The sequence below is a fragment of the Xenopus tropicalis genome, chromosome 10, assembly GCF_000004195.4.
Source record: "Xenopus tropicalis strain Nigerian chromosome 10, UCB_Xtro_10.0, whole genome shotgun sequence".
Classification (NCBI taxonomy): domain Eukaryota; kingdom Metazoa; phylum Chordata; class Amphibia; order Anura; family Pipidae; genus Xenopus; species Xenopus tropicalis.
Window position 1 is genome coordinate 40,005,145 of NC_030686.2, and position 13,924 is coordinate 40,019,068.

Here is a 13,924-nt window from a genome sequence, read left to right on the forward strand (position 1 = left end):
GTGACTTCTAATATCCTTATCATTTACAGTAGGGGGTACATTATCCCTTATAATACATGAGTGATACTCACAGTTCCCTGTATAACTCAGTCTCTTTAGACTGCTGTTTAGAGAGGCAGCTACTCATGGATGAACTGCTAATCCTATACATTGTAAAGCAGTTTCCAGGCTCTTGGATCCCTGCAGCTTCCTGTCCCCTCACTGCTTTTCTGATTTCTGAGAGTTAATGAGACAGTTAGCGGATGCGGGAGGGGTAGGAGTTCATGGGGGACACAAGTTGGGCAGACACAGCACCCTACTCTTTACTTATGGGCAAGGGGACATTTCCAAAGGCAAATATGAGGATGGAGGGGGAACTGAAGGGTGGGAAGTTGAGGGGGTGCTGATGGGAGAGACAGAATGGCACAAAATGATGGAACACGTATTTCTTTTCATTTTTTAATGAATTCTGTTTTACCTTGGAAGACCCAAGTTCTCTTGATGCTACAGTGACGTCTCCGGCTCTTCTTGCCTTTGTTTCTGGTGCGTGCGATGCACATCTCAGCTACTTAGGAGTCTCTCCCATCTCTTCCATCTCTCCCACCTGCAATGCTGACAGGTTTTTCAGGGCCCATTTTGTTGCGTTACTGCGCTTGGGAGACGCACGCCCACCCATCAATCCGCTCGTTCACACATACGAGGAGCAGATGTCTCTCACTTGATAGTTTTGTTGATACAAACTCTATAAAACTCTATAAGACTCGGAGCTGCTGTTTGTTTGCTCATGTAAAACTGCAGTAGCAGTAGGGTTCCTTAACCTACAGGTGGGGGCCCAGAAAGGGACAAAGGTGTATAAGCGGAAAGGTGACACAGGCCCCCCTCTGCAAGCAGTGTCGGCACAAGAACTTTTTGTAGGGAGTGTGGGAAGTTTTGAAGGTGATCAGAGGCAAATTTAATGTCGGCAATGGCAAGCATTGGCTGGAGGGGTGTAAAGCTGGCCATACACGCACCGATAATATCATAGGAAACCTCGTTATTCAGTGCGTGTATGGCAAGTCGGCGAGTCAACCGATATCGCAGGAAGCTGCTGCCGGTTAAAATATTTTGATCTGGCACCATAGAAGGTGCCTGAGCAAAATCTGCCATCAGGGCTGAATCGGCAGAAGGAGGTAGAAATCCTATTGTTTCTACCTCCTTATCTGCCGTTTCAGTCCTGAAGGTTAGTGGCGGATTTAACAATCTTTCGTGCGAGCGATGGTCGCACGAAAGATCGCAAATCGCCACGTGTGTGGCCACCTTAAGGCTAATGGCGCACACAGCATTTTTTGCCGACCTGACCTTATCTTAATAGTCTGGGGCTGTTATCCTAAAGGCAACCATACACTGTAAGATCTGCTCCTTTCTTCTCCCAATGTGCCCACCTATGGGTGAAAATGGGGGGCATAGGCACCATCGGATCGGGGACCGCATCAATGAGCTGATGCTTTTCTTGATCTGATGGAAAAATCAAACTTGCCAGATTGGGATCTGGACAATTTCAGGCCAGATGTAGGTCGGAGAGGCCCGTCGGCGGTGCCCAAATGACAATTCTGACAATTTACTACTTACTACTTTGTGGCGAGTTTGGCCCTTTCCTATTCCAGCCCATTAATGACTCCAGGTACAAATTGAGGCTCATACAGAATGGGTTTGCAGATATGAGATTGGACGAACGTGGCTGAGCTGCACAGAGCCCTGACCTCAACCCAACTGGACTAAGGGAGGAATAGGAATGCTGACAGTGAGCCCAGCCTGATGCCCAACATCAGCACCCAACCTCACTAATGTTCTTGTGGCTCAACTGAATCCAAATCCCACCAGCAATGTTCCACCATCTAGAGGGAACCTTCCCAGAAGAGTAGGGGCAGTTAGGCAGCTGCCTGGATACCCTTAGCCATAGTGTAGCTTTGAGTCATCAGGCAGATCACCATTAGTTAATCTTTGTAGAACAATCTGGGTTAAGAGTTTGACTCTTGGCCAAAGGAACTTTGGTGGATAGCAGAGCAGACTTTGCACCCAAGGCAGCCATCACAGGAAGCTTATCATGCTGTGGGTTGGAATCTGCTCCAGAGAAGCTCCAGTTGCAGTGCTATTGAGAAACCTTGTATTCCGTTGTATTTCCATCCTTGTGGCTGCCATGAAAGCCTTGCCTTATTATGGACCATTGATTGCACTGACTTCACTTTGCTGTACGGCACTAAATTGCACCTGGCAAGTAATTACAAGGCGGGAGAAAAATAAAAATATAGCTTACAGGGCTTTCAATGCCTCATTATTTGCATAAAAGTGTGCGTTGTACAGGAAATGATAGCCTTAGTACATTTAGCCGCCATATCAAATGCAAAATTCATTTGTGCTAAAGTTTTGTGGCTTTAAACTCAGAAGTGCTATTTTCTACTCTGGGGTGGGGGCTTCAAAATATTCTTACAATTGGAGGTCTGGAGCAGCTCTCCCTCTTGGAAGCAGAACAAAGAACATTTCTTTCCTTTAGAAAATCCCAGGCAGATTCGCTGCAAGTCTCGGCCATGAGTAGCTGCCTGTAAAGGCAAAGGCCCATGTAAGTGCCCCGTGTGAAGCAGGAATGGTGCTTCCTTGTGCCTAACAAACAAGTGTGTAATGCATAAAGTGGAGTCATTTAATGATTTAATAGAGTTACTTTAGTGCTTGTGTGTGGGTGTGTATTGCCTGGGTACTAGTGTCCCTGTCTTGCTTAGCGGCATGGCATTTGGATACACACTCGGCAATCTTGAACATCTGTCAGAGCACCAAGAACTATTTCTTACCTGGACCTTTGCTAGCTGGCCTTACAGCCCATAAGTATAGCTGCCCATGCACATTAATATCTGCTTGTCTGGGAGCAGATCTGTGCCCAATTTGGCCACCTACATGCTGGGGCAAATAATAGATCATAATGGGTGCCGATGCGGTCCTTGGCCCAACAGGATTTACAAACCTGCCCAGGGGCCCACACAAGGGCAGATACTGATTCGGTCTGAAGGGGCCAAATTGGTACCTTAAATTTGCCTGCATATGGCCAGCTGTGTAGGAGGAACTTCTCTTATTCTATGTCAGAGAAAGCAGGCGTCTTCCATTTCTTGTGGCTATCTCTGTGCCAATCTCCCTCTCCCTGGCACTGCCATTTATAGTGGATCAGAAGTGGCCCAACTCTCAGCGAATGGAACATGCCCCCCTGTACACAAGGCAACTCATTTACAGACTTTTATTAAGAAAAGAGACATCACAATTTTATCGGACGCTTCATTGCAAGACATTTCCCCCCCAAAATACAAACAGCTTTCATCCCCAGGACATTTACAGCAATAAATAAAGACATGTTCATTATAAAGAAGACAAGACCACATCGCTTGCAACCCGGGGGGGTGGGGGAGGGTCTGCAGTCACCTCTACCCTGGGCACCCCATCGCTTACCCTATGATTGGCTGCAGTGGCATCACCGAGCAGCGGTTTGGCAAATAATCTGCAGGGCCTGCTCGTGGCTGCGAGGGTGCTAATTTCACCCTAAGTGCTGGAGTTTGGAATCAGGAGTCATTTTTTAAATAGGTTTCAGGCTGTCTCAGAATTTTGTGCCGTTATATTTAGAAAATATATATATATATATATATAGAGCAGAATGTATGAAACCGGACAGGAGGGCAAAGAGTGGCAAATGTTCAGTAAATCGTTGCAAGGATTTGTGCTAAAGAGTCATGGACAGAGTTGGGCAACAGGATCACAGTAACAAGTGACAAAAAGGCATTGGTTTTTATGGGGTACCTCTTCCACACCCCCTTCTCTTCATCTGCAGGAGCGCCTCTTATGGACGTGGAAGCCTGAAATGATTGTGTGATATTGTGTCCCCAGGGCAAGGTCCAGATCAGCAGTGTCCTTTGTTCTCCTCCGACCCCACAGGGTTCCAGCTCCCCCAGAAGCAACAGTATCAGAAGGAACTCAAGTACTCCAAGGCAACGTCATATACATATTTATACTGCTCCTGGGGAGAGGGAAACATCAGCGGAGAATGAGAAAATCATTATGGTGTGTGTGTGAGTAAATTAGGGGTCCCAAAATGCTTTTTTGGAGCTTTTCGTACCTACTCGGGATGCTAAAGGGGTTGAAGGTATTGCTCAATAGCGCTTGTGTGTGTAAGAAGAAAATACCAGACCATACTCACCAGTGTTTCCACCATATTGGCTTTGTTATTTCGCAGGGTTTTCACGGTATGGAATACGTCGATGATGTTTTGCTGTTGGATCATCTCACACACACTGCAGATAGCACAGAACGTTCCGCTTCGGCCCCCTCCATTCCTGGGGAAGACACAGGAATGGTTTAAATTACAGAAGCACCAAATACACCATTTTAATTGGGAATTTAATTTAATCCCAAGATTTTATGGGATTCTGATGCAAAATCCCATTTGGCCATATATACGATCCATGACTAGCTGTGTTACACTGGCCAGAGCCCCAGTGATTGCTGGCCTGTAGCCTGAAAACCTTTGAAAATAAATATACTTGGGGTCTGTGCCTGCAAATACAAACCCCTATTCCTTTCATTTCTACACAGTAAGTGAATGGTCCTGTGATGGGCACCATAGAGCACTGCTACGGGGGACTGGGCCAGCACAGAAGGAGAGATACAGTGCTGTGATCTCAATCACCACAAGCCAATAGACTCTCTGCCATTGTAGTGCCATAGCTTTTCTTTGGTTTCTCAGGTACTGGAATTTCTGTAGGGAAGTTACTGCCAGCAGGGTCTTAGCTGAGCTTTGGTATAATATTGCCGTGCTGGTATAACATTACCCTGTTGGTATAACGCTGCCCCGTTGGTATAACATTGCCCTGTTGGTATAACATTGCCCTGTTGGTATAACATTGCCCTGTTGGTATAACATTGCCCTGTTGGTATAACATTACCCTGTTGGTATAACGTTGCCCTGTTGGTATAACATTACCCTGTTGGTATAACGCTGCCCTGTTGGTATAACATTGCCCTGTTGGTATAACGCTGCCCTGTTGGTATAACGCTGCCCTGTTGGTATAACATTACCCTGTTGGTATAACATTGCCCTGTTGGTATAACATTGCCCTGTTGGTATAACATTGCCCTGTTGGTATAACGCTGCCCTGTTGGTATAACATTGCCCAGTTGGTATAACGCTGCCCTGTTGGTATAACGCTGCCCTGTTGGTATAACATTACCCTGTTGGTATAACTTTGCCCTGTTGGTATAACATTGCCCTGTTGGTATAACATTGCCCTGCAGGTATAACATTACCCTGCTGGTATAACATTACCCTGTTGGTATAACATTGCCCTGTTGGTATAACATTACCCTGTTGGTATAACGCTGCCCTGCAGGTATAACATTACCCTGTTGGTATAACATTGCCCTGTTGGTATAACATTACCCTGTTGGTATAACATTGCCCTGTTGGTATAACATTGCCCTTTGGGTATAACATTGCCGGCTGGAATAACATTGCCCGGTTGGTATAACATTGCCCGGCTGGAATAACATTGCCCGGTTGGTATAACATTGCCCGGCTGGCATAACATTGCCCGGTTGGTATAACATTGCCCGGCTGGCATAACATTGCCCAACTGTAGGCTGAAGGCCGAGGTAGGAAAGTAACTTACAGGCAGTGCACAACTGTTCGGCCTTCCCTCCCATCGTACTTTTCTTGCCACTTCTCCAGACGCTGCACCACTTTGAGGATGGAGCGCTTAGAAGGCGGGGTGTCTCTGTAGGCCGGCCAGCCGATATACTGCAGGTGCTGTACAATGCGGTATCCATCTTGCGGCTGCAAAACAGGCAATGCCTTATTTCTCACTTCCAAATATGTTAGCTTCCTTGGTCAGGCCTTTTGCTGGCACAAGCGTCATTACTTCTTTGTATTGTCTCACTGCTAAAGTGCCAGGTGGCCCCTCTGCGTCTGGCTTACCCTGGCCATGTTACAGATCCGGAATATTCTGCTGATGATATCCTCATCGATGTCCGCTGAGACGAACTCCACTTGCACAGGCCCATAACAGCACGAGGTCTTCTCCGGCCAGTACTGCAGGCAGAGCTGGGGGCAGAGTCACATCAGTCAGAGAGGGCACAGGCCAGGGTGGCATGAACAGCAAGGGATACGGCTACCTACATAGTAAGCACTGTTGGGGGGGGGAGTACGGGGAGTGTAGTTAACTGTTTGGAAGATGCTGCTAAGAAAGGGCAGGTCAACTGAGACAGAAGGTAAAGGGAAAATAGTGCGGTGAGGAAAAATGGATTTATAGGGCATGAGAGGCACCCATTGGGCACATTAAAGGGCTAGTTCACCTTCAAATTAACTTTTAGTATGGCATAAAATGAGTAATTATTTGCCAATTTTCAATTGGTCTTCATTTTTGTAATAGAAAGGTTTAAATGGGGTCACTGTTGCTCACTGAGGTTACAGTTTTATTGTTAGACTTTATTACTTAGGAGGCCTCTCCTATTCATATTCCAATGTCTCACTCACACCACTGCTTGGTTGCTAGGGTCATTTGGACCCTAGCAGCCAGATAGCTGCAAAAATTCCAAACTGTAAAGCTACTGAACAAGGGGGGAGTCCCCGGCAGAACGTTACCTGAGTGGAGTCCATCTCATTAAGCATCACTATGGAGGAACAGTTGTAGTCAAACACCAGCCTCCAGAAATCTGGCACAGTGTTGGGCAACGGGTGCTGTGTGACCAGGAATGCAGCGGGTTTCTTATGGCTCTAGGGGACCAAACAGACAGGCCGTGACGTTATATAACAACGACAGAAGATGACAGTGAGACAAAGTGGCAGATTAACAGAATATTCTGGGACAGAAAGGGCCTGTGGTTCATGCAGTCTCTTCGACAGCATCTTGCTACCAATAAGACGCCAGCTCTCATCTCTGTGGCTATATTACCCAGCAGCCACCGCTGCAGACTGTGACAAAAGGCACATAAATACATATACATTGGCAGGCACGGGGCGGCATCAGATCACACAGTTTGTCAGTCGTGTGTATGAGATAATCTGTAGAAATATTCCTGGCACAGCCGGCGGCTGTCAGATCTGTGACACAAGCAGAGAGATCAGGGCCACCCCCTGGGAATGTGACAAGCAGGACACCGCTCCCCGTGACAGATCTGTGCATCGCACTGCGGAGAGTGACACTCACAGCTCTATGTTCTGTGACAGCAAAGCACTGCGAGGGGGCACATCCGCCACCCAAACACCTCTGTGCAGCAAACTGTTTATTTGCCCAATGCTTATTTACTAATCTTAGCGTCCTGTCACAGCCGCTCATGCACCGGCTCAGGGCCCTATCAGTATCAGTGCAAGGTGGCCTGACATTTCAGGGTGACCCAATAATGGCAGAAGCAGAGGCAAAACTACAGAGGAAGCCCAGGGGGTATAGGGGACCCTATGAACAATATATATTGGTGAAACAGGGCAACCTGTGGACATTATGGGGGCTCGAAAATTAAGTTGCTGTGGCCCAATAGTATCTAGTTATGGCCACTGGGCAGAGATATAGAGCTGTCAAGGGGTCATACAGTTTGAGCTGCTGCCCCTTCCAGTCCCCACTCATGCCCAGCCCAGTACCCCCCCGGGGGCCTGATAAGCCAATTTTGCTGTTCTTGGGTCACAGTCAGTTTTGTGGTTTCCAGGTCACTTGTACATCAATCTAATTGGCCAGGTGATTTATTATTTTACAAGCTGGCCAATCAGGTTGCTGCCAGACAGGAACCTTAAAAAGAGATTTTCATCTCTGCAAGAGTGACAGCAGGAAGCTGGGCTAATGTCCCCACTCATGCTTACACACCCCCACCCCACGGTATGTCCCCACTCATACTTACACACCCCCACCCCACGGTATGTCCCCACTCATACTTACACACCCCCACCCCACGGTATGTCCCCACTCATACTTACACACCCCCACCCCACGGTATGTCCCCACTCATACTTACACACCCCCACCCCACGGTATGTCCCCACTCATACTTACACGCCCCCACCCCACGGTATGTCCCCACTCATGCTTACACACCCCCACCCCACGGTATGTCCCCACTCATACTTACACACCCCCACCCCACGGTATGTCCCCACTCATACTTACACGCCCCCACCCCACGGTATGTCCCCACTCATGCTTACACACCCCCACCCCACGGTATGTCCCCACTCATACTTTACCCACCCCCACCCCACGGTATGTCCCCACTCATGCTTACACACCCCCACCCCACGGTATGTCCCCACTCATACTTACACACCCCCACCCCACGGTATGTCCCCACTCATACTTACACGCCCCCACCCCACGGTATGTCCCCACTCATACTTACACACCCCCACCCCACGGTATGTCCCCACTCATACTTTACCCACCCCCACCCCACGGTATGTCCCCACTCATGCTTACACACCCCCACCCCACGGTATGTCCCCACTCATACTTATACACCCCCACCCCACGGTATGTCCCCACTCATGCTTACACACCCCCACCCCACGGTATGTCCCCACTCATACTTACACGCCCCCACCCCACGGTATGTCCCCACTCATACTTACACGCTCCCAACCCACAGTATGTCCCCACCCCAAGGTATGTCCCCACTCATACTTACACGCCCCCACCCCACGGTATGTCCCCACTCATACTTACACGCTCCCAACCCACAGTATGTCCCCACCCCACGGTATGTCCCCACTCATACTTACACACCCCCACCCCACGGTATGTCCCCACTCATACTTACACGCCCCCACCCCACGGTATGTCCCCACTCATGCTTACACACCCCCACCCCACGGTATGTCCCCACTCATACTTACACACCCCCACCCCACGGTATGTCCCCACTCATACTTACACGCCCCCACCCCACGGTATGTCCCCACTCATACTTTACCCACCCCCACCCCACGGTATGTCCCCACTCATGCTTACACACCCCCACCCCACGGTATGTCCCCACTCATACTTACACACCCCCACCCCACGGTATGTCCCCACTCATGCTTACACACCCCCACCCCACGGTATGTCCCCACTCATGCTTACACACCCCCACCCCACGGTATGTCCCCACTCATACTTTACCCACCCCCACCCCACGGTATGTCCCCACTCATACTTACACGCCCCCACCCCACGGTATGTCCCCACTCATACTTACACGCCCCCACCCCACGGTATGTCCCCACTCATACTTACACGCTCCCAACCCACAGTATGTCCCCACCCCACGGTATGTCCCCACTCATACTTACACGCCCCCACCCCACGGTATGTCCCCACTCATACTTACACGCTCCCAACCCACAGTATGTCCCCACCCCACGGTATGTCCCCACTCATACTTACACGCCCTCACCCCACGGTATGTCCCCACTCATACTTACACACCCCCACCCCACGGTATGTCCCCCACTCATACTTACACGCCCCCACCCCACGGTATGTCCCCACCCATACTTACACGCCCCCACCCCACGGTATGTCCCCACTCATATTTACACGCCCCCACCCCACGGTATGTCCCCACTCATACTTACACGCCCCCACCCCACGCTATGTCCCCACTCATACTTACACGCCCCCATTCCACGGTATGTCCCCACTCATACTTACTCACCCCCACCCCACGATATGCCCCCACTCATACTTTACCCACCCCCACCCCACGGTATGTCCCCACTCATGCTTACACACCCCCACCCCACGGTATGTCCCCACTCATACTTACACGCCCCCACCCCACGGTATGTCCCCACTCATACTTTACCCACCCCCACCCCACGGTATGTCCCCACTCATACTTACACGCCCCCACCCCACGGTATGTCCCCACTCATACTTACACGCTCCCAACCCACAGTATGTCCCCACCCCACGGTATGTCCCCACTCATACTTACACGCCCTCACCCCACGGTATGTCCCCACTCATACTTACACACCCCCACCCCACGGTATGTCCCCCACTCATACTTACACGCCCCCACCCCACGGTATGTCCCCACCCATACTTACACGCCCCACCCCACGGTATGTCCCCACTCATATTTACACGCCCCCACCCCACGGTATGTCCCCACTCATACTTACACGCCCCCATTCCACGGTATGTCCCCACTCATACTTACTCACCCCCACCCCACGATATGCCCCCACTCATACTTACACGCCCCCACCCCACGGTATGTCCCCACTCATACTTTACCCACCCCCACCCCACGGTATGTCCCCACTCATGCTTACACACCCCCACCCCACGGTATGTCCCCACTCATACTTACACGCCCCCACCCCACGGTATGTCCCCACTCATACTTTACCCACCCCCACCCCACGGTATGTCCCCACTCATACTTACACGCCCCCACCCCACGGTATGTCCCCACTCATACTTACACGCTCCCAACCCACAGTATGTCCCCACCCCACGGTATGTCCCCACTCATACTTACACGCCCCCACCCCACGGTATGTCCCCACTCATGCTTACACACCCCCACCCCACGGTATGTCCCCACTCATGCTTACACACCCCCACCCCACGGTATGTCCCCACTCATACTTACACGCCCCCACCCCACGGTATGTCCCCACTCATACTTACACGCTCCCAACCCACAGTATGTCCCCACCCCACGGTATGTCCCCACTCATACTTACACGCCCCCACCCCACGGTATGTCCCCACTCATACTTACACGCTCCCAACCCACAGTATGTCCCCACCCCACGGTATGTCCCCACTCATACTTACACACCCCCACCCCACGGTATGTCCCCACTCATACTTACACACCCCCACCCCACGGTATGTCCCCACTCATACTTACACACCCCCACCCCACGATATGTCCCCACTCATACTTACACGCCCCCACCCCACGGTATGTCCCCACTCATGCTTACACACCCCCACCCCACGGTATGTCCCCACTCATACTTACACACCCCCACCCCACGGTATGTCCCCACTCATACTTACACGCCCCCACCCCACGGTATGTCCCCACTCATGCTTACACACCCCCACCCCACGGTATGTCCCCACTCATACTTACACACCCCCACCCCACGGTATGTCCCCACTCATACTTACACGCCCCCACCCCACGGTATGTCCCCACTCATACTTTACCCACCCCCACCCCACGGTATGTCCCCACTCATGCTTACACACCCCCACCCCACGGTATGTCCCCACTCATACTTACACACCCCCACCCCACGGTATGTCCCCACTCATGCTTACACACCCCCACCCCACGGTATGTCCCCACTCATGCTTACACACCCCCACCCCACGGTATGTCCCCACTCATACTTTACCCACCCCCACCCCACGGTATGTCCCCACTCATGCTTACACACCCCCACCCCACGGTATGTCCCCACTCATACTTACACGCCCCCACCCCACGGTATGTCCCCACTCATACTTACACGCCCCCACCCCACGGTATGTCCCCACTCATACTTACACGCTCCCAACCCACAGTATGTCCCCACCCCACGGTATGTCCCCACTCATACTTACACGCCCCCACCCCACGGTATGTCCCCACTCATACTTACACGCTCCCAACCCACAGTATGTCCCCACCCCACGGTATGTCCCCACTCATACTTACACGCCCTCACCCCACGGTATGTCCCCACTCATACTTACACACCCCCACCCCACGGTATGTCCCCCACTCATACTTACACGCCCCCACCCCACGGTATGTCCCCACCCATACTTACACGCCCCACCCCACGGTATGTCCCCACTCATATTTACACGCCCCCACCCCACGGTATGTCCCCACTCATACTTACACGCCCCCATTCCACGGTATGTCCCCACTCATACTTACTCACCCCCACCCCACGATATGCCCCCACTCATACTTACATCCATAAGTGTAGCATTGATATAGTTGCTGGTCTCTCCGTCCATTGAGATTAGGAAGGGCAGGCAGCGGTCCAGTGGTAGGACATCCAAAGCTCGGTTCTTGTCATGATTGCGGGGTAAAAGGCCAATACTGCAATCCTCTGGCCTGGCCCTTGGGGTCACAATGTTTAGGGTCTGTAAAGGGGGAAAATATGAGTGTTTCATCAGCTGAACTGCAGTGTAATTGCACCTATTCGTATACATGGCTGCTTTATGTACTAGTGTATATACTGTTGGTGCAGGGGGGTGGGGTTCCTTATCTATTACACACCTGGAATTCATCTTTGATTTGGCTGCAGTTGGTCTGTGGGTCCATTCGGCTGATGTTGTAATAGACAGAGCGGAACTCACTGACAGGGATGGCCGTGTTACCACACAGACAGGCTTCCAAGATGGCGTCATGCACAAACACATACTGTTCCTGCAGGGGCAGAGAAACTAGATAAGCACAAGTGTCCCAACAATGGAAAGGTTTCTAGTTTGTGTGAAAGTGCCTGCTTGCTTATTTGGCCTTTAGCCTTAAGGGAACAGTAGCACCAAGAAATGAAAGTATATAAAAGTAATTCCAATATAATGTACTGTTGCCCTGCACTGGTACAGCTGGGGTTTCTCGTTTCCGTTCCTCACCTCTGTTTGCACCATGTTGACCCTCTGTGCCCTGAGCTCTCTCACGCAGTTGAATATGTCCACAACACCCTCGTTCTCTGCCATATCCAGCATAATATCAATGGCAATGAGGCAGCCAGTCCGGCCAGCTCCAGCACTGTGGGACAGATTTACAGTTAATGATGTTCTGCAGCCACAGTTACAAACTGGAACACAGATCAAGAGAACCGGATATAGGGGACCAGGCAGTACCTGCAGTGGACAGTGATGGGTCCAGCGTCTGGCGGGTTGAGGAACTTGACCTGCCTGATGAAGCCCAGAAGCCCAGTAGCATAACAAGGCACTCCATGGTCCGGCCAGCTGGTGAAGTGGAACTGACGGATCTCCCGGATATCATGGGAACCTTTCTGAGGGACACAGAGCACAATCTCACTCTCCCCAAAGTACAAACCCCCCCGGTGCATCTATCCCAGTTGCTGCTGAGCGGAGCACTTGGTTGGGTGATGTACTTACCTTCTGTACAGTGAACGTTCGGATGACATATTCCGCTAACGGTTCTGTTTCTATGAGAGACACCTTAATGTCCCCGTAGACTTCAGTCTCATCAGGCCAATATCGGACGCACTTTACCTGCAGACACAACAGGAAGGAATTTTTAGGAACCCTATTTGGAATGTCCCTGCTTGGTCTCTCTCTCTGTCTCTCTCTCTCTCTGTCTCTCTCTCTCTCTCTCTCTCTCTGTCTCTTACCCTTCCAACCTCCACTAAGTTTGTCACCATGACTACACTGACTGAGTTCTCTTGCCATATCATCCTCCAAAAATCCTTCACTGTCTCCTGCATGGGACCTGGAAATGAAAGTGAGAATAACAGTAACAACTGTCGTTTGTTGACCACATTTAATGATCATATATGTAATAACATTGGAAAGTTTTTCCCTACCTTGGGTGGCGATGTAATATCGTGGGCGGTGATAGCCCTAAAACGCAATTACAGAATGGAAAGGGTTAATGAAATAGACCTGTTGACCACATGGCCGTATGTACCTGATTATCTTGGTGACTTACATCAACATAGTTGGCATTAATGTAATCAGAGTGTGGGTCTCCCTCTATCTGCTGGAGCCGGACACGGGAGTGATCATCTGGGGAGAAAGGCAGAGATGTCACAACAAACGCACACCCCAAGGTCAATAGAGGGGAATTGGGCGCATCCTGGGATCAGCCTGGAGCAATGACATGTGTCACGGTTGGCAAAGTTGCTCATAATGTCACAGCCAGAGCTGAAGGGGAAATGTAAGGCACTGGTATGGGACTTATAGTAACCATTGTAACTGGG

General features: G+C 50.8%; 1 protein-coding gene across 10 annotated transcripts in view; it reads right to left on the reverse strand.

Annotated features, from left to right (window-relative positions):
• Positions 1-3,224: 3,224 nt before the first annotated feature.
• Positions 3,225-13,924, reverse strand: part of ptprt (protein tyrosine phosphatase receptor type T) — a 120,250-nt gene continuing 109,550 nt past the window's right edge. For all 10 annotated transcript variants that reach the window (XM_012952797.3, XM_012952796.3, XM_004918539.4 and 7 more), the window contains 13 exons: positions 13,654-13,730; positions 13,529-13,565; positions 13,337-13,434; positions 13,101-13,217; positions 12,840-12,994; positions 12,609-12,744; positions 12,253-12,402; positions 11,943-12,116; positions 6,629-6,760; positions 5,963-6,088; positions 5,658-5,821; positions 4,190-4,325; positions 3,225-4,009 (listed from right to left, as the gene is read on the reverse strand). In XM_012952797.3, coding sequence (XP_012808251.1) covers positions 3,956-4,009; positions 4,190-4,325; positions 5,658-5,821; positions 5,963-6,088; positions 6,629-6,760; positions 11,943-12,116; positions 12,253-12,402; positions 12,609-12,744; positions 12,840-12,994; positions 13,101-13,217; positions 13,337-13,434; positions 13,529-13,565; positions 13,654-13,730 — 1,556 coding nt within the window. In that variant the 3' untranslated portion in view covers positions 3,225-3,955. The remainder of the gene's footprint in view (positions 4,010-4,189; positions 4,326-5,657; positions 5,822-5,962; positions 6,089-6,628; positions 6,761-11,942; positions 12,117-12,252; positions 12,403-12,608; positions 12,745-12,839; positions 12,995-13,100; positions 13,218-13,336; positions 13,435-13,528; positions 13,566-13,653; positions 13,731-13,924) is intronic.